The sequence below is a fragment of the Neophocaena asiaeorientalis genome, unplaced genomic scaffold (genome assembly GCF_003031525.2).
Source record: "Neophocaena asiaeorientalis asiaeorientalis breed wild unplaced genomic scaffold, Neophocaena_asiaeorientalis_V1.1 scaffold87, whole genome shotgun sequence".
Classification (NCBI taxonomy): Eukaryota; Metazoa; Chordata; class Mammalia; order Artiodactyla; family Phocoenidae; genus Neophocaena; species Neophocaena asiaeorientalis.
The window spans coordinates 5524122-5547807 of NW_020175432.1; the positions used below are offsets into that span (position 1 = coordinate 5524122).

At 57.0% G+C, this 23686-nt stretch overlaps 2 protein-coding genes across 8 annotated transcripts; one reads left to right on the forward strand and one right to left on the reverse strand.

Moving 5' to 3' along the window:
- Window positions 1–793: 793 nt before the first annotated feature.
- Window positions 794–18105, forward strand: CC2D1A (coiled-coil and C2 domain containing 1A). Of its 7 annotated transcripts, none has more exons than XM_024767427.1 (29): window positions 794–1054; window positions 2423–2558; window positions 4070–4185; window positions 4282–4347; window positions 4608–4742; window positions 4826–5060; window positions 10024–10157; window positions 10474–10546; window positions 10725–10796; window positions 10889–11019; window positions 11099–11171; window positions 11875–12008; window positions 12380–12491; window positions 12573–12745; window positions 13437–13559; window positions 13639–13697; window positions 13789–13905; window positions 15034–15107; window positions 15183–15241; window positions 15356–15407; window positions 15498–15597; window positions 15685–15775; window positions 16079–16216; window positions 16308–16372; window positions 16923–16986; window positions 17081–17207; window positions 17282–17358; window positions 17445–17492; window positions 17576–18105. In XM_024767427.1, the coding sequence occupies exons 1-29, from the start codon at window positions 995–997 to the stop codon at window positions 17594–17596; spliced, it is 2865 nt and encodes a 954-aa protein (XP_024623195.1). In that variant the 5' UTR covers window positions 794–994; the 3' UTR covers window positions 17597–18105. The 7 variants fall into 7 exon arrangements, with proteins under 7 accessions (XP_024623195.1, XP_024623194.1, XP_024623191.1 ...); XM_024767426.1 differs by having other exon boundaries at window positions 851–1054; window positions 12377–12491; XM_024767423.1 differs by having other exon boundaries at window positions 851–1054; window positions 12377–12491; window positions 17593–18105.
- Window positions 18106–18809: 704 nt separating this feature from the next.
- PODNL1 (podocan like 1) lies at window positions 18810–23588 on the reverse strand. The gene is made up of 10 exons (XM_024767532.1): window positions 23565–23588; window positions 23209–23433; window positions 22616–22709; window positions 22273–22337; window positions 22006–22115; window positions 21606–21762; window positions 21228–21343; window positions 20123–20780; window positions 19274–19422; window positions 18810–19149 (listed from the first exon to the last, which is right to left on the reverse strand). The coding sequence occupies exons 1-10, from the start codon at window positions 23565–23567 to the stop codon at window positions 18999–19001; spliced, it is 1728 nt and encodes a 575-aa protein (XP_024623300.1). The 5' UTR covers window positions 23568–23588; the 3' UTR covers window positions 18810–18998.
- Window positions 23589–23686: the final 98 nt, after the last annotated feature.

Consider the following 23686-nt stretch of genomic DNA (forward strand, 5'->3'; position numbering starts at 1 on the left):
CTGGGCCGCCCCCCTCTAGTCTCTAAGATGGGGCAGCCTGTGTGAAGCCCCCTCCCTCCAAGCTGGGCTACCTAGGACCCTTCTAGGGACAATGCAGGATTTTCGAGGTGACACGTGGGGCCCTTCAGGGTCATCGGAGGACTTTAGAGGGGCCACCGGGTAACACTTCAAGGGGTGGGGCGCCCTTCGGGGGATGCCTGGGGTCTTGGGGAGGCAGGAGTAGCCGCCACAGGTCAATTCCTTCCAGCCTAGGGGGCCAGACAGGCCAAACACAATCTGGGCCAGAGAAGTTGCCGAGGTCCCTCTGTCCTTAACGGGAACTGGGAAGATCTGCCTGGATCTGTTGGGGGATAATTCGGTTAAATAATTTGCGTAAGATTTTTCTGAGATAAGAAAAGGTAAAGTTGGCCCTCACGGAGGCCGGGCAGCTGGGGGTCCGAGGCCTGACCACTGTGGACCCGGCTTCTGGTGACCAGGCCCACCCTAACCCTACCCCGGCCACCGAAAAGCGAGGAATGCCCAGACCAGCATCGCCAGGAGAGGCCGGAGCTCGCAGGTGGCCAACCGTCGGTCGGCCTCCACCTCACCTCACACCCGCAAACACTCCACCTCTGTCCCTCACACTTCGAGGCCTCGTCGCGCGCACGCGCGATGCCAACACCGCCCCTCGCACTTGCGCACGCTCCGCCTCTTTCCCGCGCAGCCCGCGGCACCGCCCATCGCTCCGCAGCGCGCCTGCACGCTCGCGCACTGCCTGCCGGGAGTTGTAGTTTCAGTGCGGCGGGCCCTGCAAGTCCGGTGGCTGCGCTCGGGTTCCGCGGAGCCCAAGGGCCGAGGCGGAAGTGGGGCGGCCAACCGGGAGGCCGAGGACGCGAAGTCGGCGGTTGCGGGGCGCCAGCGAGGGTCGTGGGATTCAGGAAGGGCTCGTGCGCGGCCATAGGCCCCGGGGGAGGCCAGGCCAGGGGTCCGGTGGTCCGAGTATCCAGCCTGGAAGATGCACAAGAGGAAGGGACCTTCGGGACCCCCGGGCCGAGGAGCCGCCACCGCCCGCCAGGTGAGTCTGTACCCCACGGCCCGGCCCAGGGGACCCTTCCCACCCTTGTCACACATTCAAGGGAGGGCCCCACCCCCAGGGGAGCCCGATCTTCACCCCAGGTGAGCCCTGGTCCCCGCCCCTCTGGTTAGGTTCGACTCCCAAAGTGCGGCCTATTGGCCCCGGCTCCCCAGCTTCTGGCGCCCCTCCCAGGGCTCAGGGCCACCTGTTGCCGCAGCAGCTCCAGTTCGGGAGGGGAAGGCCTCGGACCTGGGGTAAGAAAGACAGTTACGGGTCTCCTGGCCTGAGCACTCGTGGAACCCTCACATCAGCCTGGCCAGGTCAGACTCTTTTATCCCCATTGTATAGATGAGGACACTGAGACCCAGAGAAGTGAAGACACCTGCCCAAGGTCATAAGGATTAAATGCTTGGCCAGAGCTAAGCACAAATCCGGAGCTGCTGCCCTGAGCCCACAGAACTGTGGTTGGGCCCCTTCTCCCTCCCTCATTGCCTTTACCCCAGGCACTGGGAGAATTTGATTTTTCTCAGCTTTGATGGAAGGAGCTCAGGCCATAACCTAGTGCCCAGGTATTACAGTCTGAGTGACGTGAAGTTCCCTCCTGGATTCTACACGTTGGACACTTGGCTTCACCACTCTAAGCCTCAGTTTCCTCATCTGTAAAATGGAGACCCTAAGAGTCCTTATGTCACGGGATAGTTGCGAAAATTCATTGAGATAGTTTATGGAAAGTACTAGAACATAGCACTCAATAAGTGTTGTCATCATCATTATTACTATTAGATGGAGACATATATGATTGCCAATATTTGGCCATTTTTGATCCAAAGAAAGGGGGTTAATTTTGTGTACTTCAACCTGATATTATCACATCATGGTTGGTCATTAACTAGGATAGGATAGGAAGACAGGTATGTTACACAGCAAAGCCCCCAATTCCAACTTCTATGTTGTCTAGGCTTCTATTTGCTCTTGACACCTCCAGCCTTCCTTCATGGCTCGCTCTGCCAAAGATGCTGGAAAGGAAAAACCAAGGTGTGCAGAGTGGCTTTGCTGTGGGGCAGGGTGTGGGGCCTTCCTTCCCCACTGACCTTGGCTAGCAGCGCATCATGGGTGTGGGCTTAGAGCGGGCAGTTGGGTCTCTCTAGCTGCCCTTTGCCCCATGTTGATCTGTGCCAGAGGACCTGCCCACCTTGGGACATCTGTTGTATTCTGGGGCCTGTTCTGGCCTCCTGGCACTCCCCAGGGAAATGGCTTTCCCCAGCTCTGGGTTCCCTTCCTTCCAAGGGGACTCCAGGTCCATCATGGCTGCCTCGAGCTAGCTGGGGTGCATCCCAAGGTCTGACTGAACCCCCATTGTTCCCACAGCTGGGCCTGCTAGTTGACCTCTCCCCAGACGGCCTGATGATCCCTGAGGACGGAGTTAACGATCAGGAACTGGAGGCTGAGTTCTTGGCTTTGGTGGGGGGCCAGCCCCAAGCCCTGGAGAAGCTTAAAGGCAAAGGTAAGACTCTCAACACACCCCTGAACATTTTGTGAGCTCCCTCTGTGGGCGGAGCTTGGAGCTGGGCTCTGGGGCGATGGTGAAATGGAGACAGAGAAGGTGCCTGCCCTTCTGGCATCCACAGTCTGGGTAAGAGTTAAGCGATCGACTCTGGAGCCAGAATGAGGGTTCGAATCCCACCTTTGCAACTTACTGGCTGTGTGACTTGATGAATTCCAGCACCTGTGTGGGCCTCCGTTTCCCTGTTTGTGAAATGGGAATAATGACCACACTTACGTCACAGGAGTTAATCTTCTAGTGTTCATCAGGCACTTCACATAGGACGTGGCGCGCCCTCCAACCCACTGTTCCGTGACCGGGGCTGGGATGGGGAAGGCACAGAGCAACGGGGGAGACCTGTGAGCTGGACAGGACTTCCTGGAGGAGGCACCTGCAGTGGGGAGGGCCAGGTGAAGAGTGGGGGACTGCTTCTGGGGGGTGGGTCACAGCACATGCAGAGGCCCTGGAGGAGATGGCAGCGGCCAGGGGACTCTGCAGTGGTCAAGTGGGGCTGGAGCTCGGGGCAGAAGGAGCCTTTACACTTTGTAGCTAATGCAGTTGATACTCGTTATTCATGGATTCTGAATTTGTGATTTCACCTACTAGCTTAAATTTATTTGTAACCCCCGAATCAGTGCTTGCAGTACTTTTGCAGTCTTTCACAGACATGCACAGAGCTGCAGAAAACTTGTCTCCCGACGTGCACGTTCCCAGCTGAGGCGGCACCCCGCCTTCTTGTCTCAGCGCATAAATAAGTATCCTTTCTTTGGTGTGTTTAATGCCACATTTTTCTCTTTTTTGTGCTTTTTGTTGGTGATTTCGTGAATCCGCATGGCCGCCAAGCGTAGCGCTGAAGTGCTGTCTCCCGTTCCTAAGCGTGAGAATAAGGTGTCTTTAAATAGAAGCACACCTAAGACAAGGTTATGTATTGGCTGGTTGACAAAACTGTGCCCAGAGGCTCACGGGAACCTAATGCTGTATTTCCTCCAGGGACAATGGTTCAGTATTCGCTCATTCCATGTTTGCGGCAACTTTATAGCACATGGGTACTGCGGATAACCAGAATAACATGAACAACAAAATGCTGACAGTATGCTGTTCTAAGAGCTTCATTTACCTTTAGTCCCCACAAGCTACCTATGAGGGAGAGACTATTGTTGTCCCCATCCAGCAGATGTGAAGACTAAGGCCCAGAGAGGTGAAGTGACTTGCCCAAGGTCCCACAGTGAGAAAGTTGCAGATCTGGGGTTCCAACTCAGGCGGGATAAGGAAGAGATGAGACCAGAGAGACTGGCGGGGAGGGGGATCATGCCTAGCTGGCCTGAGGGCAATGGGGTGCCATGAAGGGCCAGGAGGGGGACATGCTGCCCCACCGCCTACTACCCTATTTTTCGGGGCCATGGGTGACCAGGACGGGAGGCTGGGGGCTCTTGAAGGATCCCGGTCCAGCTGGGGCCTCCCCCTGCCTCTAGGTCCCCTGCCCATGGAGGCCATTGAGAAGATGGCCAGCTTGTGCATGAGAGACCCGGACAAGGACGAGGAGGAGGGGACGGACGAGGAGGATGTGGAGGCTGATGATGACCTGCTGGTGAGCACCCGGAATGGGGCAGGGGACCTCCCTTCCGTTGCTGCCCCATCTGGCAGGCCCTCACGACTGGCCCCTGGCTGTGTGTCCCCCCTGCAGGCGGAACTGAATGAGGTCCTTGGGGAGGAGCAGAAGGCTTTGGAGTCCCACCCTCCTGTGGCCCAGGTATACCTCCGAAGACACTGGTCCCTGAAGCCCAGGGTTCAAGGCCTTCCTCTTCCCCTCTCAGCCATGGGACCTCGCTCAGGTGGCGGGACACCACTGAGCCCCAGTTCTCTGCCCTGGGAAATGGGATGATGATTTCTGCCCCTTTGGGGTTAGGGTAGCAACATGCCTGGTATCCAGTAGGTACTCAACCAAGGAAGATGTCAGGGCGGGCCCGAGTGGGGTCACCGCCCAGACTGTGTGCTCGGCCCCTCCCGCAGCCAAAGGCCACAACGCCCAGCCCAGGGTTGGAGGCCACCTTGCAGGAGAGGCTGGCCCTCTACCAGACAGCGATCGAAACCGCCAGGCAAGCCGGAGATGGTGCCAAGATGCGGCGCTACGACCGGGGGCTTAAGGTGAGCGGGCAGATGGGAGGGTGCTGGGACCTCACCACCCAGCTCCAGGCCCCTCCCAAACGCACGTTCACATCTTCTCCCAGACGCTTGAAAACCTGCTGGCCTCCGTCCAGAAGGGGAAAGCCATCGATGAAGGGGACATCCCGCCGCCTGTGGCTGTGGGGAAGGGCCCAGTGGCTACGCCCAGCCACATCCCAGCACCCACCCAGCCGGTCCCTACGAACCCACCGGCCCCAGATCCCCGGGTCATCGTGGAGGGTCCTCCTTCAACTGCCCCAGCCTCGTCCCAGGTCTCCGCTAAGCCCCAGCTGCCCTCAGGTAGGCCAAGGACAGGGCTGGGCTGACGTGGGATGGGCCAGGTGTTTATTCAGCGGTAGGGCCTTCTGCGGGGTTGCAGGCCCGACACTGATGGCTAGATATTTTTAGCACCCTTCCCTCCCCGGAGCCTACCTCCCAGGGGGGACATGAGCTCACAGAGAAGTCTTGTGTGTGTGGTGGCAGCAAATACATTTAACAGCACATTTGCTATTTAACCCTGTTTCAGTGTGCGATTGAGAGGCAGTATTGCTCAGCCATCACCTGTTTCCAAAACTTTTTCCTCACCCCAAACGGAAACTCTGTCTCCATTAAGTGCTAACTCCCCATTCTCTCTCTCCCAGCCCCTAGTAACCTCCATTCTACCTTCTGTCCCTGTGGGTTTGCCTCTGTAGACATTTCACGTCAGTGGGATCGTCCGTCCACTCTCTGCCCTCCTGTGTCTGGCTTCCTTCACTTAGCATAATGTCGCAGTATGTGTGTCAGAACTCCATTCCTTTCTATGACAGGGTAACATTCCCACACATAGGGTTTTGGGGGGTTTTTTGGTTTGTTTTTTACAGAAACACAACATTATTTTATTAGTCACTGTGATTTTAATCATGACCTCTTTATTTTTTTTCACATTGACAATGTTCAAAATCTCAAGACCTTTTAGGGTTTTTAAAAAATTTTTGTATTGGAGCATTGTTGATTTACAATGTTGTGTTAGTTTCTGCTGTACAGCAAAGTGAGTCAGTTATGCATGTTAATATATCCACTCTCTTTTAGATTCTTTTCCCATATAGGTCATTACAGAGTATTGAGTAGAGTTCCCTGTGCTTTACAGGAGGTTCTTATTGGTTATCTATTTTATATATAGTAGTGTGTATATGTCAACCCCAATCTCCCAGTTTATCCCTCCCCCCTCCCCCACCTTACCCCTGGTAACCGTAAGTTTGTTTTCTACAACTGTGACTCAATTTCTGTTTTATAAATAGGTTCATTTGTACTCTTTTTTTAGATTCCACATATAACTGATGTCATATGATATTTGTCCTTCTCTGTGTGACTTACTTCACTCAGTATGACAATCTCTAGGTCCATCCATGTCGCTGCAAATGGCGGTATTCTGTCCTTTTTTATGGCTGAGTAATATTCCATTGTATATATGTACCACATCTTTTTTCTTTTTTTAAATTATTAATTAATTTATTTATTTTTGGCTGCGCTGGGTCTTTGTTGCTGCGTGCGTGCTTTCTCTAATTGTGGACAGGGGGCTGCTCTTCATTGCAGTGTGTGGGCTTCTCATTGCGGTGGCTTCTCCTGTTGTGGAGCATGGGCTCTAGGGCTCCGGGCTTCAGTAGTTGTGGCACGTGGGCTCAGTAGTTGTGGCTCGTGGGCTCTAGAGCACAGGCTCAGTAGTTGTGGCACACGGGCTTAGTTGCTCCACAGCATGTGGGATTCTCCCAGACCAGGGCTCGAACCCATGTCTCTTGCATTGGCAGGCGGATTCTTAATCCCAGCTTCCCCTTCCCCTCCCCATGTCCTCAAGTCCATTGTCTACATCTGTGTCTTTATTCTTGTCCTGCCCCTACGTTCTTCAGAACCATTTTTTTAGATTCTGTATATATGTGTTAGCATACGGTATTTGTTTTTCTCTTCCTGACTTACTTCACCCTGTAGCGTGTATCCTTTCAAATTATGGTTTTCTCCGGATGTATGCCCAGGAGTAGGATTGCTGGATCATATGGCAGCTCTATTTTTAGTTTTTTAAGGAACCTCCATACTGTTCTCCATAGTGGCTGTACCAGTTTACATTCCCACCAGCAGTGTAGGAGGGTTCCCTTCTCTCCACACCCTCTCCAGCATTTATTGTTTGTAGATTTTTTGATTCCCACACATAGGGTTTTGAGTGAATAATTCGTAAGCCCTCAGCTTGTCTGTCTTTCCTATAAAACTCACCTGCTGGAGGACGCACCTCCCAAGAAGTTTCTTTCCCCCAACCTCCCTTCTCCCCTTTAGGGAAGGAACATGGGGATCTGCCCCCGGGGCAAACACTGCCCTGGTGGGAACCAAAGAGATCCTTGAAACACTGGCCTGGGGTTCAGAAACTGAACCCCTGGTCTCTAAATCCTTCTGCAGCCAGGCTGGTTTCTAAGCTTTTGTTTTTGGCAAAATTCAAGGACGACTATCAGAAATCATCACCTGAGATTCTCAGCTGAAATCATCAACAATTTTTCATAATGGAGTTTCTGGTATGTAGCTGGGCAGGGGCTCTGAGAATCACGTGACGTCGACAATAAGACTGTCTCTTCTATTTGTTGAGGTGAAGCAGGTTTCTCTACATATTAAAAACAAAAAAGGAAAGTAGGAAAAGCATAAACAAGGAAACAGAGATAAATGTTAGGAGGTGGACCCAGCCACCGCCGTGTCAGCAAGAGCTGCCTTGCCAGTAACATTTTACTCTCAGTATATAAAAATTATTTGTCAAAAAAGCTCAATATATTTAGGCTTTGCTCAATTTCATGCTGATAATAATTGTAACAGTAATTCTATCCTGGAAGAAAAATTCTTTAGCACAGAGCCTTGCGATGGCAGTAAACAAAGCCAATCAGATGTCAAGGTGTTGGGGAGAGGGGTAGGTAAATTAGGAGTTTGGGATTAACAGATACACACTACTATATATAAAACAGAAGATAGGTAAACAACAAAGACCTACTGTATAGCGCAGGGAACTACTCAGTATCTTGTAATAACCTATAATGGAAAAGAATCTGAAAAAGAATAAACAAATAAATAAATATAAATAACTGAATCAGTTTGCTGTGCACCTAAAACTATCACAACGTAGTAAATTAATTATACCTCAATTTAAAAAAAGCGTTAAGGTGTTTTAGACACCTCTTCAGACAAGCCCTCCAAAACTAAAGCAGTGGGTCCAGTTGTCAGTCTGAAAAAGTACAATGCATGCTGGTTTTCAGGTGTTTCTAGGATTTCTGGACACTGGGTGGTGTATCTATTGTGTTTTTTTTAATATACTGACAGTTGTACCTATTGCTTTCAATTTAGGGATACTTCCCCTAAAAACTGAGCATATTGTTTGAAACTGTAATTAACATACCGCTTAATAAGCCATTTAATCCTGTTTCCCAACTTTGCTGATGCAGTGCATAGATGTACATTTAAATGTACGATGGGGTTGTCAAAAAAAGCCTTTCAAGTACCCACATATATCACGTTAGGATGCAGTTCTGTGGGAGACGTGGATGTAAATAAGGGAAGATCTGAAATTCCCGAGTGCTAAATGTGAACCCTGGCATATATTTAAATAGTAAATGTTGGTTTGTGTTGTTTCAACCCACTGACTTTGCAGTAATTTGTTACAGCAGCAACGGGAAACTAATAAAATAGCAAAAAATAATTTTTACCTTTTTCTATATATTTTTCCCCAGTCAGTTTTAACTTTGCTATTTTTTATATAAGAAATTAAAAATTTTTACCGAGCAAAAAACATATATATATATATATATATATATAGTAAATGTTGGTATATAGTCAAAAGAATTGAAAGCAGGGACATGGAAAGGTATTTGTACACTTGTGTTCTTAGCAGTATTTTCCACAACAGCCAAAAGGTAGAAGAAACACAGTGTCTATTGACGGATACAGGCATACCTCATTTTTTCTAGTTTTTGCTTCATTGTGATTCACAGATACTGGGGTTTTTTTTACAAACTGAAGGGTGGTGGCAACCGCGCTTTGAGCTAGTCTGTTGGCACCATTTTTTCCAACAGCATTTACTCACTTTGTGTCTCTCTGTCACATTTTGGCAATTCTCACAGTATTTCAGACTTTTTCATTATTATTACCTTTGTTATGGGGGTCTGTGATCAGCGATCTCTGATGTTACTGCTACACTTTGCTAAAGGCTCTGTTGGTAGTTAGCATTTTTTAACAATAAAATATTTTTATACTGAAGTATGTACGTTGGTTTTTTAGACATAACTCTATTGCACTCTTAATAGACGACGGTATAGTGTAGTAACTTTTATATGCACTGGGACACCAAAAAACTGAGTGACTCTCTTTATTACAGTATTTGCTTTATTGCGGTGGTCCGGAACCAAACCCGAAATATCTCAGAGGTATGCTTGTAAATAGATAAACAGATGTGGTCCATTCATGCAATGGAATACTGTTCACCCTTAAAAAGGAAGGAAATTCTGACACGTGCTACAACATGGATGAACCTTGAGGACATTTGCTGAGTGAAAGAAGCCAGTCACAGAAGGACAAATACTGTGTGATTCCACTTATAGGAGGTCCCTAAAGGAGTCAAATTCGTAGAGACAGAAAGTAGAACGGTGGGTGCCAGGGGCTCGGGGAGAGGGGATAGGGAGTTAGTGTTTATGGGGACAGAGTTTCAGTTGGGGAAGATGAAAGAGTTCTGGAGATGGACGGTGGTGAATGTTGCCCAACCCTGTGAGTGTGCTTAATGCCACTGAACTGTACGCTTAAAAAGGGTTAAGATGGTAAATTTTATGTTGTGTGTATTTTACCACAGTTTGAAAAAATAAAAAGGGAATATTGGTGAGTTTCAAATCACCATAGTAGTTAGGATACGTTTGATTTCAAAGAGAGGTGTGATGGTTTTCTTTATCAAATGTCAATATTTGGAGACACTGGAAATGACAACCCTTGCTACTTTTTCAACTTAAAATGAAAAGTTTTCGATGTGTCAACTTAAAAATGTGTAAGGATACATAAAGTTTTCCAGAATTCTCTTGGGGGCAAAACAGCAATGGCTCCAGAGACTGACAGTCGTGCGGTTGAGTCCCCACCATGTCATCTTCAGGCTGTGTGACCTTGGGGAGGCAGTATCCCCTCTCTGAGCCTTAATTCTCAAATCTACAAGGTGGGCCTAAGAACGGTCTTGGTTGTGAGAATTAAGTAGAAATGGTTTGCGTGCTGTTCCCCCTCCCAGGTCCCTGCAGCCCAGGACCTCCCGGGTCCCTGGCCCAGTTGCAGAGCCGCCAGCGCGAGTACAAGCTGGCCGCCCTCCGTGCCAAGCAGCAGGGGGATACCGCCACTGCCGCAAGACACTTCCGCGTGGCCAAGGTGTGCCCAGACTGACGGACAGGGTCGGAGGGAGAGGACAGGATGCTCCTGACATTGCATGATGGCAAAGAACAAGGGCTCTGGAGTCAGACAGATTTAAATCCTGGTCACTCCGTAGCTGTAGTTTGCTGCACCTCTTGAAGGCTCAGTTTACCCTCTCTGTGAAATGGGCATAAGTGTCTGGAAGAGGCTTGAGCAAGTTGCTGCAAAGGAAGGGACAGAGCGGGGAGTCCTCTGTTGTGGGCAGGGCATAGAGACTCCCCTCAGGGTCGTGGCCTCCAGCTGCAGCCTCTTCCCCTGATCTTCCTTTTCCCAGAGCTTTGACGCTGTCTTGGAGGCCCTGAGCCGGGGGGAGCCTGTGGACCTGTCACGCCTGCCCCCTCCACCTGGTGAGGACCCCACCCTGCCCACCCTCCAGGACTGCTGGAGGCCTCCACAAAGTTCTTTCTAATACTGCCGCCCCTGTTGGTCAGGCCCAGGGACCCCACCCTCAGGCCAGGCCAGCCTGGTGGGGGAAAGGGCGGCCACAAGCAAGCCCCCCATTGGACTGGACCTCTCTGCCCCCAGACCAGCTGCCCCCAGACCCACCGTCACTGCCACCACAGCCTCCAACTCCTGCCGTCGTGCCCTCCATGCCAGGTAGGCTTCTGGGACCCTGTGGGGTGGGCCAGCCAGAGCAAGACAGTCTCCCCGACCCTAGACTCTTAACTCTACCCCCTGGTCTGGCCCAGAGGTTCCTGCACCCCCAAGGACTCTCCTGGAGGCGCTGGAGCAGCGGATGGAGCGGTACTGTGTGGCCGCGGCTCAGGCGAAGACCAAGGGGGACCAGCGGAAGGCTCGCATGCACGAGCGCATTGTTAAGGTGTGTGTAGACCAGGTGGGCGAGTTGGCAGCCCCTCGAAACCTTGCCCAGGAAGCCCTAACACCTGCGTTCCCTGCAGCAATACGAAGATGCCATCCGGGCCCACAAGGCTGGCCGAGCCGTGGATGTGGCCGAGCTGCCTGTGCCCCCAGGTAGGCCCCGCCCCCGGCCCCTACCCCTCTAACCTCTGAGCCTTTGCAGGTGCTGTTCCTTCAGACTCTGCAGTCTCAGGGAGCCGATGGCTTGCGCATTCAGAGATTCTGCAAGCTTGTTAGACGATTGGTAGCTTAAAATCAGTCACAATGGGAGAGTTTATACCACGGAAATTGGGAAACAATAAAAATCAGGAGGTTTTATTTGGAGAGCCTGTTCACCAGCCCACCACTGCCTGCTCCCTCCCTTTCTTCTTTGTTTTTGACTCAACTCCTTCCTAGTCATCAGCTCTCAGTTTTACAGATACCTGCTCAGCCTCCCATCAGCCCCCCAGTGGGTAGGAGGCATCCTCTGGGATCTCAGAGCTGCCTGTGTGTCCCCCATGAGAGCAATTATGTGTCTGCACCTTGGTCCCATGGGAGAACCTCCAGGCCCAAGACTACCTCTTATGCCCAGCACACTACCTCACACCGTGCTTACTTTTTGGAGTCTGGTCGAGGCCCAGCTGGGGTCCGGCAAGAGGAAGGGCAGGCAAGAGGGAGGTTGGAATGGTCTGGCAATCTCCACCCAGCCAGCAGCGTCTCTTTTCTTACATGCAAAGTAGATTCAGTGGCCTGAGGCTCCTTATGGGGGAGGAACCTGAGTCTCCACCATTATGGTGTTGGCCCCTTCCTCCTGATTGGGTCCCAACTGGCCGCCCAGGCTTTCCCCCGATCCAGGGCCTGGAGGCCACGGAGCCCACCCAACAGAGCCTGGTGGGGGTCCTCGAGACTGCCGTGAAGCTGGCCAACCAGGATGAAGGCCCAGAGGACGAAGAGGATGAGGAGCCTAAGAAGGTATGAGGGGCCGGGGCCTTGGGGCGAGGCCAGGGAGTGGCAGCAAAGCCAAGCCCCAGCAGTCCTGGCCTTGAGCCAGAAAGACTCGGCTGTGTAGCCGGCCCTGCTGCCTTCTGGCTGTGTGGCCATTGGGCAAGTCGTTTTGCTCTCCGACCCTCGGGCTCCTCCTCTGTAAACTGAGCACGGTAATAGTCCCTACCTCCCAGGGCTGTTGCAAATATTCAGTGTGAACAAGATCATATGTTGTGTTCAGTGCTGAGGAAACAGAAACTAAGACGGTCAGTGTTGTCAGTGTCAGGCCCTGACCCTTTGGGGAATGGACTCATCACAGGTGCTGGGAAAGCTCTGACTTCCTCTCTGTCCCTCAGCAGCTCAACAGCCCTGCAGCCCCCACAGCCCAGCCCAAAGCCCCACCTTCAAAGGCACCCCAGTCAGGATCTGCCCCAGCAGCCAAAGCGGCCCCCAAAGGCGCATCCACCAGAGGTAGGTACAGCTGCCCCACCTGGGCTGCCTATTGCCTGGCCGTGGGTTGGGCAGCACCCGCAGACGCCCCTGTGCCCACAGCCCAGCAGCAGCTCGCCTTCCTGGAGGGCCGCAGGAAGCAGCTCCTGCAGGCGGCGCTGCGAGCCAAGCAGAAGAATGACGTGGAGGGCGCCAAGATGCACCTGCGCCAGGCCAAGGGGCTGGAGCCCATGCTGGAGGCCTCACGCAACGGGCTGCCCGTGGACATCACCAAGGTGAACCCTCTAGGCCTGCTGGACCTTCCCAAGCGCTCACCCTTCAGGCTCATGCCGCTTAGCAGCCATGTGACTTGGAGTGTATTAGTCAGCATCCAGGTTAAGCTGCTGAAACAACTAGGCCTCCCCAAGACAGTGGCTGAAACAAGACAGACATTTATGTTTCTTGCATGTAACATTCAGGGCATTCTGGTCTCTAAAAGACAAAGCCCTTCAGGGCCCAGGTTCTTTTATCTTGTTGCTCTGCCACGCCCTAGGTGTTGTCCACATGGTCAAAGTGGTTTGATGCCTTGTCTGCATCCCAGCTATGAGACATCACTTCTGCTTGCCATCACTTCTGCTTGCCTCCCATTGGCCAGAACTCAGTCACATGGCCACACCTAGCTGCAGCAGAGACTGGGACATGTAGTCTCTTGCTGTGTGCCCAGGCAGGACTCCATTACTAGGGAAGAGGGGGTGGGGATCAGACTTGGAGGAAAATGGATAACAGATTCTGCCATTTGGGGCAGGACCATCCACTTCCCTTTGAGCATTACTTTTCTCCTTGGGCAAGAAGGAAGAACAGGGACAGGGGATGAAGCCATAGTCAGGGAAGGCCTCTTTAAGGAGGGGTGACGTTTCGGCAGAGCCCCGGGTGGGCCTGCTCCTTGCTGACGAGCGGACCCTACCTCATGAGCCTCGTCCTCCCCAGGTGCCACCCGCCCCTGTCAACAAGGACGACTTTGCCCTGGTCCAGCGGCCCGGCCCAGGTCTGTCTCAGGAGTCTGTCCGGCGCTACGGTGAACTCACCAAGCTCATAAGGCAGCAGCACGAGGTGAAGGGGGATTCCCCGCCCAAGTCACTACAAGGGCATGGGCCCCCAACCCTCCCCTCACTTTCTTCTGCTCCCCCAGATGTGCCTGAACCACTCTAACCAGTTCACCCACCTGGGCAACATCGCCGAAACCAGCAAGTAAGAGGCCCCGCCCCCATCCCCACCAGACGTCCGCACCCCCAGCCTGCCCCTGGGACCCGGGACCTGAGCAGGGCCCTCTTGCCGGCAGATTTGAGAAGCTGGCGGAGGACTGTAAGCGGAGCATGGAGACTCTGAAGCAGGCCTTTGCCCGGGGTCTCCCCACACCCACTGCTCGCTTTGAGCAGAGAACCTTCAGCGTCATCAAGTAAGGCCCCTGAGACCCGCCCCCCCAGCCCTTTGGAGAGGGGTTTGTGCGCCCCAGAAGCCAGCAGAGGATTTGCCTCTGGAGTAGAGTTTGGGGAGCTGGTGGGAGCACAGTGTGTGCAGGGGTCCTGAGGCAGACGTGACGTGCGAGTGAAGGACGGCAATAGGGTGTTGACAGTGACACATTTGGAAATGGGGATGATCTAGTGACTGTAGACATGTGCCTGGTCCCAAAGGCCTGGGCAAGCCCGTGCGATGGTGATCTTGGTTCTGCTCCTGTTAAGTCTTCTTACACCCCAGGGAGTTGGGATTGTTTTTTCCCACTTGTAGGTGACATTAGGTGCAGCCACTGGGATAACCTAAGATCACCATCTAGGATAACCCACACCCCTTACCCCGGCTCCCCTACGTCTGCATAGCTTGGCTCCCTATCACTTCATCTCCTCCCACTGTCCCCACTTCACTCACTTTCTGCCACATAGACCTCTTTTTGGTCAATCAGACACACCAGCCGTGTTTCCACTCAGGGCCTTTGCACCAACTATTTCCTCTGCTCAGACTCTCTCATGCAGGTTACCATGTAGCGGCCTCTTCTTGACATTCAGAGTCACCTGTGATGTTACCTCCCCTGAGAGGCCCTCCCTGATCACTCTGTCTAAAGCAGCCCCTTCTGAGCACACTCTACTCTCTCTCCCCTGTTTTAATTCTCTGCAGAGTTGTTGTTGTTGTTTTGTTTGCTTATTTATATATTCATGGGTCATCTGTCCACTCAGCTAGCCCCGGTTCCATGAGCAAAGGCATGGGGTCTGCCTCGTTTACTTCTGTATCCCCAGCAGTGAAGACACTGGCTGGCATATGGTAGATGCTCAAGAAATACTGTCAAAGAAAGAGAAGGTCCCACAGCAGCTAGGGCCACTGGCTGGTGCAGAGTAAGTCCCAAATAAATATATGCAGAGTGGAGAAAGGACTCAAAAGGTAGCCAGTGGTGGACCTGGATAGAGAATTCTAGTCTGGTCCTAAAACTCAAGCCTAGGCGCTGAGACACCCCTAAGAGACTGGGGGGAGGGCAGAGAAGGCGGGCAGGCAGTGGCACTGAGGTGCCTCTGTCTCTTGCCCGCCCTCCTGGAAGGATCTTCCCTGACCTCAGCAGCAACGACATGCTCCTGTTCATTGTGAAGGGCATCAACTTGCCCACACCCCCAGGTGAGGGGGCGCCAGACAGGGGTGGGGCCGTGGGGTCCACCCCTCTGCCCAGCCCTGACCCTCATTTGCCCACAGGGCTGTCCCCCGGTGACCTGGATGTCTTTGTTCGGTTCGACTTCCCCTATCCCAATGTGGTATGTGGGGAGCTGAGGAGGGACAGGCGCAAGCCCCATCAGGCCCGGGAGTGAGTCTGGCCGGGGTTCAAGGGCAGACGCCCCTGAGCTTTTTCGCTTCCTGTCTGGTCACAGGAAGAAGCGCAGAAGGACAAGACCAGTGTGATCAAGAACACAGACTCGCCTGGTGAGCCTTGGGAGGGAGGCAGCCCTCCTCAGAAAGCCCATGAGACCATAGCCTGACCCCTCCCTCCTCCCTCCCTCCTTCCCTGGGCAGAGTTCAAGGAGCAGTTCAAACTCTGCATCAACCGCAGCCACCGTGGCTTCCGAAGGGCCATCCAGACCAAAGGCATCAAGTTCGAAGTGGTCCACAAGGGGTAAGCTGGGGCCACAGGTGCTGCATGGGCTCTAGAAGAGGGGGAGCTCCCCTGGGCCAACCATCCTGTCCCCTCTCACACACACAGGGGGCTGTTCAAGACCGACCGGGTCCTGGGCACAGCCCAGCTGAAGCTGGACGCCTTGGAGACAGCATGCGAGGTCCGGGAGATCCTTGAGGTGAGAGGTGGACATTCGTCTGAGCGCTCCGGTATGGCCGTGCCGCTCGTGAACACCACCCAGGTGCTGCCTGCCCTGAGCCCCCAAGGGTCCCCTCTGCTGACCCAGCCCCTCCCCAGGAGTCCCAGACCTCCCTGCTACCCAGCCTTACATACCCTCAGCACCCTGCTCCATTATGAGCAGCTGGTGTGTCAGCCATACCCATGGACTCGTGTTTTGGAAATTGCTCTGGTCTCCCTGAGCCCAGCCCTGAGCCTCCAGCCGCTGCCTGCTTCCTAACAGGCTCCCCTCACTCCCACCCAGGTCCTGGATGGTCGCAGGCCCACAGGGGGGCGGCTGGAGGTGATGGTTCGGATTCGGGAGCCACTGACGGCCCAGCAGTTGGAGACGACAACTGAGAGGTGGCTGGTCATCGACCCCGTGCCAGCAGCTGTGCCCACAGTGAGACCCCTGCCCATCGGCAGCCCCAGCGAAGGAGGGAGGCTTGGTTCAAGGGGACCAAGGCTCACAAGACTGGTTCTGTCCTCTGAAGCAGGTTGCTGGGCCCAAAGCGAAAGCCCCTCCCGTGCCTGCTCCTACGAGGGAGCCAGGGAACAGGTAGGTGGCTGGGCCTGGCTGTGCTGGAGAGAGCCCCCTTCTTCTTATCTCAGCCTGTCCCGGACAACTTCCCATCAGGCACAGATTGGAGCACGTCTCTCCCCTGCTCCAAGACCTTTCCTGGCTTCCCTTCTCCTGGAGCATCTAGTTTAAACTCCTCAGCTTGATCTTTAAGGCCTTTTGTGATCTCCGTCAATACGTCCGGCCTTCTCTCTCCCCACTTCCTCCTGTTGGTTCATGGATACACTTAGTTTTCACTGACCTCTGGGCTTCTCTGTGTTACGACGTCCTGAGCACCCCTATCCCCACACTATCTCCTTGCTCCTCTGCCCAACTCTGACTCCTTTGAGTCCCAACCTGGCTCTCACCTCCTCCAAGAAGCCCTCCCTGACACCTGGCGTCACAGTGGCCTGGGTGTACAACCATTGTCCCTATTAGGGGTGGGCCTGGCTTGTCTCCCACTGTTCCCCAGTGCCCAGTGTGTCTGTTGAATTAATGGGGTCGGGGGTGGGAGATCCCTGCAGCCCCTCACCCTTCCTCAACCCCATAGATCAGCCCGGCCCCTGCATAGTCTCAGTGTGCTGGCCTTCGACCAAGAGCGTCTGGAGCGGAAGGTGGGTACCCATCCTGCAAGGCTCAGTGGGGCAGGATTGGGGGTCTGCAGGTCCGGGCAGGGCCCTCACAACTCCCTCTGCACCCCCCCCCCAGATCCTGGCCTTCAGGCAGGCACGGCGGCCGGTGCCCCCCGAGGTGGCCCAGCAGTACCAGGACACCATACAGCGCAGCCAGTGGCAGAGGGCACAGCTGGAGCAGGGGGGCCCCGGCATCCGGCGGGGTAGGATCTCAGGGATGAGTATATGGGGGAGGGGCGAGGCAGGGGGCCCCGTCGTGACCCCCTCCCTCCCTCAGAGTACATGGCCCAGCTGGAGCGGCAACTGCAGTTCTACACAGAGGCTGCCCGGCGCCTGGGCAATGATGGCAGCAGGGTGAGCTGCAGGCAGGCCGGGCGGGCGGGCATTGGGGGACCGGGGGCTGCCAGGGGCTGCCCACTGACCTCCTGTTGGCCCCCCAGGAGGCTGCCAAGGAGGCACTGTATAGACGGAACCTGGTCGAGAGTGAGGTGAGAGGCTTGGGTATTGGGGAACGGGGTGGGTGGCTGTGGCCATGTCCCCCCCCTACGACCCCGGTGGCCTCTCCCCTCAGCTGCAGCGGCTCCGCAGGTGAGGGGCCAAAGGGGCGGGCGGCCCTTGGAGAGCCGGGAGCGGGCCCAAGGCCCCGGCGCTGGGAGGAGCTAACGCGGCCACAGCCTCAGACCAGACAATCAGACAATCAGAGGACAATCGGCTCTGGATGGACACGTTCCCCCGGCTGGGCCCACCTGGCCCGACTGGAGCCTCCCTGGCAGGGGGCGTTGCGGGCGCTAGCCTGTGTGTGCCCCTCACCTAGGCCTGGCCGGGTAGGCCCCAGAGAGTCCGTTTGCACAGCCCAGGGGTGTGCGGCCCCTTGCCTGCCTCCGAGGTGGGAGGGCGGCTAGGACCAAACCTCAAGGGCCCCTGCAAGCACTTTAGTTCCAGCCCGTCCCCAGCCTTAACCCTGACGCCCACCCACACCCCAAAGAAGCCACTGAGGCCAGCCAGAGCCCAGCTGGCTCCCCAGAGGGTTGCCCTGGCCCAGCTGGGCCCCCAGGGCTGACACACGGAATAAACAGCCAGGGCCCTACCTGGCTCACTCTGTCCTGCCTTTGTTTCTTGCTCCTGCCCTCAGTGCCTGGGCTGGGTCTCCTTCACGGCTCCCCTGGGGGCTGATGGAGAGGTGCCTGCGAGAGGAGCAGGCTGGCAGGGGGTGTGCCCGTGAAGGATGTGTGCTCCGCGCACACTTGCTGCGAGGACGTGTGTGAAGGCCCGTGCACGTGTCACGAGCGTCTGTGGCCCACCTGGGGGCATCTGCGAGTGTCTCTTCAGCTGGTGGCCTTGGGCGTATCTGGGTTTACACGTGTGGTCAGGTCATACGTGGTGGTGCCTGGTGACCCGTGTGTGTCTCAGGGCCTTGACAGCCAGCCCTACCGCTCCCTGGCCACAGGACCTGGGCCAAATTGCCTGACCCACTTAGCATCCCAGAGCTTCAGCTTCCCCTGCTGGGCGCAGGGAAGATGAGAGCCCCTCCCACAAGCTGAAGGGCACCTGGTCGGTGGTGGACACTTGAAAGGGCTAGGCTTTTTGTTGTTGGCTGCACTGTGTGCACGTGGGATCTTAGTTCCCCATCCAGGGATCGAACCTGCGCCCCCTGCAGTGGATGCGCGGAGTCTTAACCACTGGACGGCAAGGGAGGTCCCGGGCTAGGCTTTATTGTTGCCGTGTCCATCTGCACGGGCAGTGGGGGAGTGTCCAGCAGGGTCGGAGTTGCCTGCACACCCAGTGTGCGAGCTGCACGCTTCAGTCTCTCCCTGGGCTCCCTGTGTGTCGAGGTGGCACCCGTGTCCCAGCATCCTGGCCAGCGTGGGTTAGGTGGGCCCAGCTCTCCAGGCCTGGGAGAGCCAGCTCGAGGCCCCAGGTTGGGCGCTGTCTCCTTAGTCCACAGCCCAGCAGAGCCCCAGGTGTCTGGGCTGCTCTACTGGGTCCCTCCAGGCTCAGGGGCCCTCTGCCCGTGGCCGACGTGGGGCTGTGGGTGGCAGCTGGACCAGGACTGGCTCAGGGTTACCCGTTGTGTCCACCACGCGAAGGTGCGGGAGGCCCAGGAAGGCCTCGGGCGCTATGCTGGTCACGTGAAGCCTGTTGGCCCTGGACCGAGAGGTGGGCGTGAGGGCGTTTTTGAGGGGAGGTGCCTCCCCCCAGGCCTGCTCACGTCCCCCACAGCCCTCCCTTGTCCACCTGGAGCCCCCTGGCCCTGCCACCCTCAGGGCACCTGAGGAAGAGGGCACGTAGGCGGGGCGTGCTAAGGAAGGCTTCGGGGCCCACGTGGCTGATGCGGTTGCCCTGCAGGTGCAGCTCCTCGAGGGCCTCAGGCAGGTCGGGGGGCACGAAGGACAGCTCGTTGTGGCTGAGGTCCAGCACCTGGGCAGGTGGGCAGAGATGGCGCCGTGGCGGCCCCAGGCCCTGCCTGGGCCACCCGTTTAACCAAGCCCCAACCTGCTCTCCTCCCAGCCCGGTCCTTCTGCCCCCTCCCTCAGCTACTTTGTGACTGCCAAATCCTGCCCTCAACAGAGGTAAACTGAGTCCCCTCTGGGGCAGGCCCTGTTCTAGGTGGTGGGGGCCCAGACAGGCAGGGTCCCTGCCTGCTGTGGGAACCGTTGATTCAGTTAATCCCTCACAAAGGTGGTACTTCCTTTACCTCCTCGTGCCCTTCTAACAACTGTTTGCTTATGATTGTTGCTGACTGCTCTCTCCCTAACTAGGATGTCTGTGCCAGGGGCCAGGAGCTGTGTCCTTCTGTGCCCAGTGGCATCTCCAGGACCTAGAGTAGCGCCCGGCACCCACAGATGGCTTGCATTCTGTGGCGTCAACAGCACTCAGAAGGAGCTAGAGGCTGGGGAGGTGGAGGGGTGGTCGTGGAGGACCAGGTGGCAGGGGCAGCACAGGCAAAGGCCTGGGGGCTGGATCTGTCTTATCCACCCCGGGGCTGGCCTGCAGTGGGAGCTCTCTTTCTGGCATCTCAGAGCCTTGCAGGGGAGTTGCTGGGCAGACAGGCCGGGGAGTGGAGGGGCCCTGGGGACACCTGCGGGCATTCAGTGTGGCCAAGCAGCCCACCCCTGACCTGGAGGGCCTGCAGCTCATGCCAGGTGCCAGGCCCGATGTCACCCACACGCAGCCGGTTATGCGCCAGGCAGAGCTCCTGAAGCTGGTCCAGGCCAGCCAGCGGCTCGGGCTCGAGGGCCCGCAGCTGGTTTCGCTGCAGCCGCAGGGTGCGCAGGCTGGCGGGCAGGCCAGAGGGCAGCAGGGTCAGCTGGTTGCCGGCCAGATCGAGGCTGCGCAGGGCCCGCAGCCGGCGGAAGGCCCGGCGGTGCACGCAGGCGCTGGCCAGGCGGTTATAGGCCAGGTTGAGCTCCGCCAGGCTGGGCGTGGCGGCCAGATCGCGGGCATCCAGCGTGGTCACGCGGTTGTGGGGCAGCACCAGGGCCCGCAGGCGGCGGGGCAGCGCCTGGGGCACGCGGTCCAGCCCGTTGCCGTAGAGGTGCAGCGTGTGCAGGCCCCGCAGCGGCCGCAGTGCCCCGGCCGGCAGCCCTGCCGCCCCCAGCCGGTTGTGCTGTAGCAGCAGGTAGCGCAGCCCTCGCAGGCCACGCAGCCGCGCAGCCTCCACCCGGCGGATGCGGTTGCGGCCCAGGTGCAGCACGGCCAGGGTGTGCGGCAGGCCGGCGGGCACCGCGGCCAGCTGGTTGTGGGACAGGTCCAGGTACTCGAGGCCGTGCAGCTTGCTGGTAGGAGAGAGAGGGTCGGCGTCGGGCTGGGCGCCCAGAGTGGGGGGTGTTGAGGACTGGTCCTGAGAGACGTAAGCTGGAGGTTCCAACTTGGGGGTGATGAGTTGAGAGATCTGGGTAGGAGGTAAACCTGGGGGTGATCGGGGCAGATTCCGGCCTGAGGATTAAATGTAGGGGTGACCAGGACAGAGTTCTGGGTCTGAGATGTTCATGTGGCAGCAGTGTCGTTGGGTAGTAGGACCGAGGCCCAGGGTGGTTGGAGACAAGGATGCTGCCAGGTGCTTGGCTGAGCCTGGCCCAACGTGGGCGCTCACCAAGTGAGGCCTTGAGTTAAGAGTCGTACAGAGGTGGGGGATGGAGGCCTGAGGCCCCCAGATGCTGAATCCTCAGCCCCTACTGCCGGTACGAGGCCGCACCCCCGAATCCCCTGTCCCCAGGCCCCACCTGAACGTGGTGGCGTGCAGGCCGCTGTCCGTCAGCTGGTTTTGCTGAAGGTAGAGCTCCCGGAGGTGGGTCTGGCGACTCAGGGCTCCTCGGGGCACCTTGGAGATGAGGTTGTTCTGGGAAGGGAGCAGAGCGTGAGACTGAGGGTCCGGGACAGAGGGCAGTGGGGAGCCACAGAGGGCTCTTGAGTAAGGGACCAGGAGCTCGCTTGAGCAAGGCTGCCCACAGAGAGCTTGTGAGCGACCAGTGCCAGCGGAAGGGACTCAGAGACATTTCTGACTACTGGGATAACAAGGAGGTGTCGGGGTCCCGCAGGAGAGAGGTGCAGGGAGCCCAGGGAGGTGGGGACACGGGGATGGTGAGGGGAAGGAGGGGCACCTGCAGGTGGAGCCGCTCCAGCGAGGACGGCAGGCTGGGTGGCACATAGCTGAGCCGGTTGCTGGAGAGACTGAGGGTGACGACTGCCTGGGAGCCGTGGAAGGCGTCGGGGGGCAGGCCCGCGTTGTTCAGCTGGTTGTTGTGGAGGTACACGGACCTGAGGGGAGCCAGGCTCCAGCCACCAACCCCGCCCTGGCCTCCCCACCGCCCCGCACCCCAGCCACCTTCAGTGTGAGAGTGTGTATGTGTGTGTGTGTGAGCGTGCGTGCTCTCTGCTTCAGTCTTGAGTTCTCCAAACAGAGCATCCAGGGCCCTGTCTCCCCACCAGACCCCCCCCAAGGTGGGGAGTGACCCCAGGCATATCTGAGACCCCTGGGGCCTGGGCTGGGCCAGGGGCTACCTGAGCGCAGGCTTCTCCCCAAAGGTGAGCGGGAAGATCTCCGTCACTTCGTTAGCAGCCAGATCAGCGACACGGAGGGAGCGGGGCAGAAACTGGGGGGCCACAGAGAGCTGCGGGAGCAGAGCTGCACTGGTCCTGTGGCCCCGCTCCTGCACCCCACTGCCCGCTGTCCCATCTACCCTCTGCGCTATGTGACCCCAGCCCGGCTGCACCCCTGTGTGTGTGTGTGTGTGTGTGTGTGTGTGTGTGTGTGTGAGGGGGGCTCACCTTGTTGTGGCCCACGTAGATGTGCTGCAGCTGCGTGAGGGACTCAAAGGCCTCGTCAGGCAGGCCTGTGAATGAGGTGGGCAGTGAGGGGACCACTGGTGTGGGGTGGGGGCAGGGCAGAGTCTGTGCTCCCACCCAGCCAGGGACTGGCAGAGGCTCCTCCAGGCCCCGCCCCCCACGTCCTCAAAAGCCACAGCCCCTGCCCCCCATCCCCTGAGTTTCCATCCTGCTCAGCAAAGGGCAGTGCTGGGAACAGCCGCAGACCTGCCCACAGACCGAGCTGGGGAGGGAGAGGGCAGCGGGGACTGTGGTGGGGAGGGCCGCCTCCCGTTGTCCCCCTCACCCTCGGAAGAGATGAGGTTGTTGTGGAGATTGAGGGTCCGCAAGCCGCTAAGGCGTGACAGCTCGTTGTAGGGGAGCTCCTGGAGCTGGTTGTTCTGTGGGGCAGGGAGAGGGGCGCTCACACCCTGACCCCCGTGACCCTGGGCCCTGCTTCTCAGCTTCCCGTCAGCCTGAGCAGTGAGCTCTGACACCCCATCACCCTCTACTTGATCCCAAATGCCTTATTACCTCGGAACAGCCCTGTAACCAAAAAGAGAGTGGCCCCCAGCGCCCCACGCACCCCTACAGTTAGTTGATCTCAAATGCCCCGGCACGCTGACCCCAAGCAACCCTGTAATCACCAGACGTTGACTTCCCCGACACCCCTAAACCCTCAGCCCCTCCCACTTCCAATATCTATGCCCTCACCTCCTCTCACCGGACACACAGGGCCCTGCACCCTCCTCAAGGCCGACTTGCATCCATGCCAAGACCCTCACGCCCAATGCCTCACCCCTGCACGTGGACCCCACACCCCATCGCCCTCAACCCAACCACTCCCCAGGCTCCCCGCTTCCCCTGGGAGCTACCCTGCACCCCCACCCCAGGCCCCACCTGCAGGGAGAGGTGTTGAGCTGCCCTGGTGATGTGGTCCGGGAACACCCGAAGGTCCAGGCCAGCACAGTCCACTGTGTCAGCCCGGGGGCAGGAGCAGCGTGGGGGGCAGGCCCGGGGCGGGGGCTGCGAGCTCTCCCCCAGGTGGGGGAACGAGGCGTCCTCCATGCCGAGAGCGGGCGGGGGCCCAGGCAGCAGCAGGGGCAACAGCAGTAGGCTCAGCCACTGGGAGTTGAGGGACGGCTCAGGGTGTCCCCAGGCTGGGCACCGGGTCACCATGGCGACAGGAGCATCCCCGCATGGAGGGGGGCGGGCAGGCAGGCCCCACCCTCAGACCCTCCCCTGCCCCGACTTACCATAGCCAGCCCCAGGTCTGCCGTCTTGCCGGAACTGCTGACCAGGGTTCCCTAATGGAAAGCAGGCGGTCACCTCCTGGAGGTTCTGCTGTGGCCACCACTGCCCCCCATCTCTTGGCGCT

Coding starts and splice junctions, on each gene's coding strand:
- CC2D1A (XM_024767423.1), top strand. CDS start 995: ATGCACAAGAGGAAGGGACCTTCGGGACCCCCGGGCCGAGGAGCCGCC. Junction 4,743..4,825: donor GCTACGACCGGGGGCTTAAG/GTGAGCGGGCAG, acceptor ATCTTCTCCCAG/ACGCTTGAAAACCTGCTGGC. Junction 15,242..15,355: donor ACTTCCCCTATCCCAATGTG/GTATGTGGGGAG, acceptor GTCTGGTCACAG/GAAGAAGCGCAGAAGGACAA.
- PODNL1 (XM_024767532.1), bottom strand. Junction 21,763..22,005: donor GGGGAGAAGCCTGCGCTCAG/GTAGCCCCTGGC, acceptor GGCTCCCCTCAG/GTCCGTGTACCTCCACAACA. Junction 19,150..19,273: donor CTACGTGCCCTCTTCCTCAG/GTGCCCTGAGGG, acceptor CTCTCGGTCCAG/GGCCAACAGGCTTCACGTGA.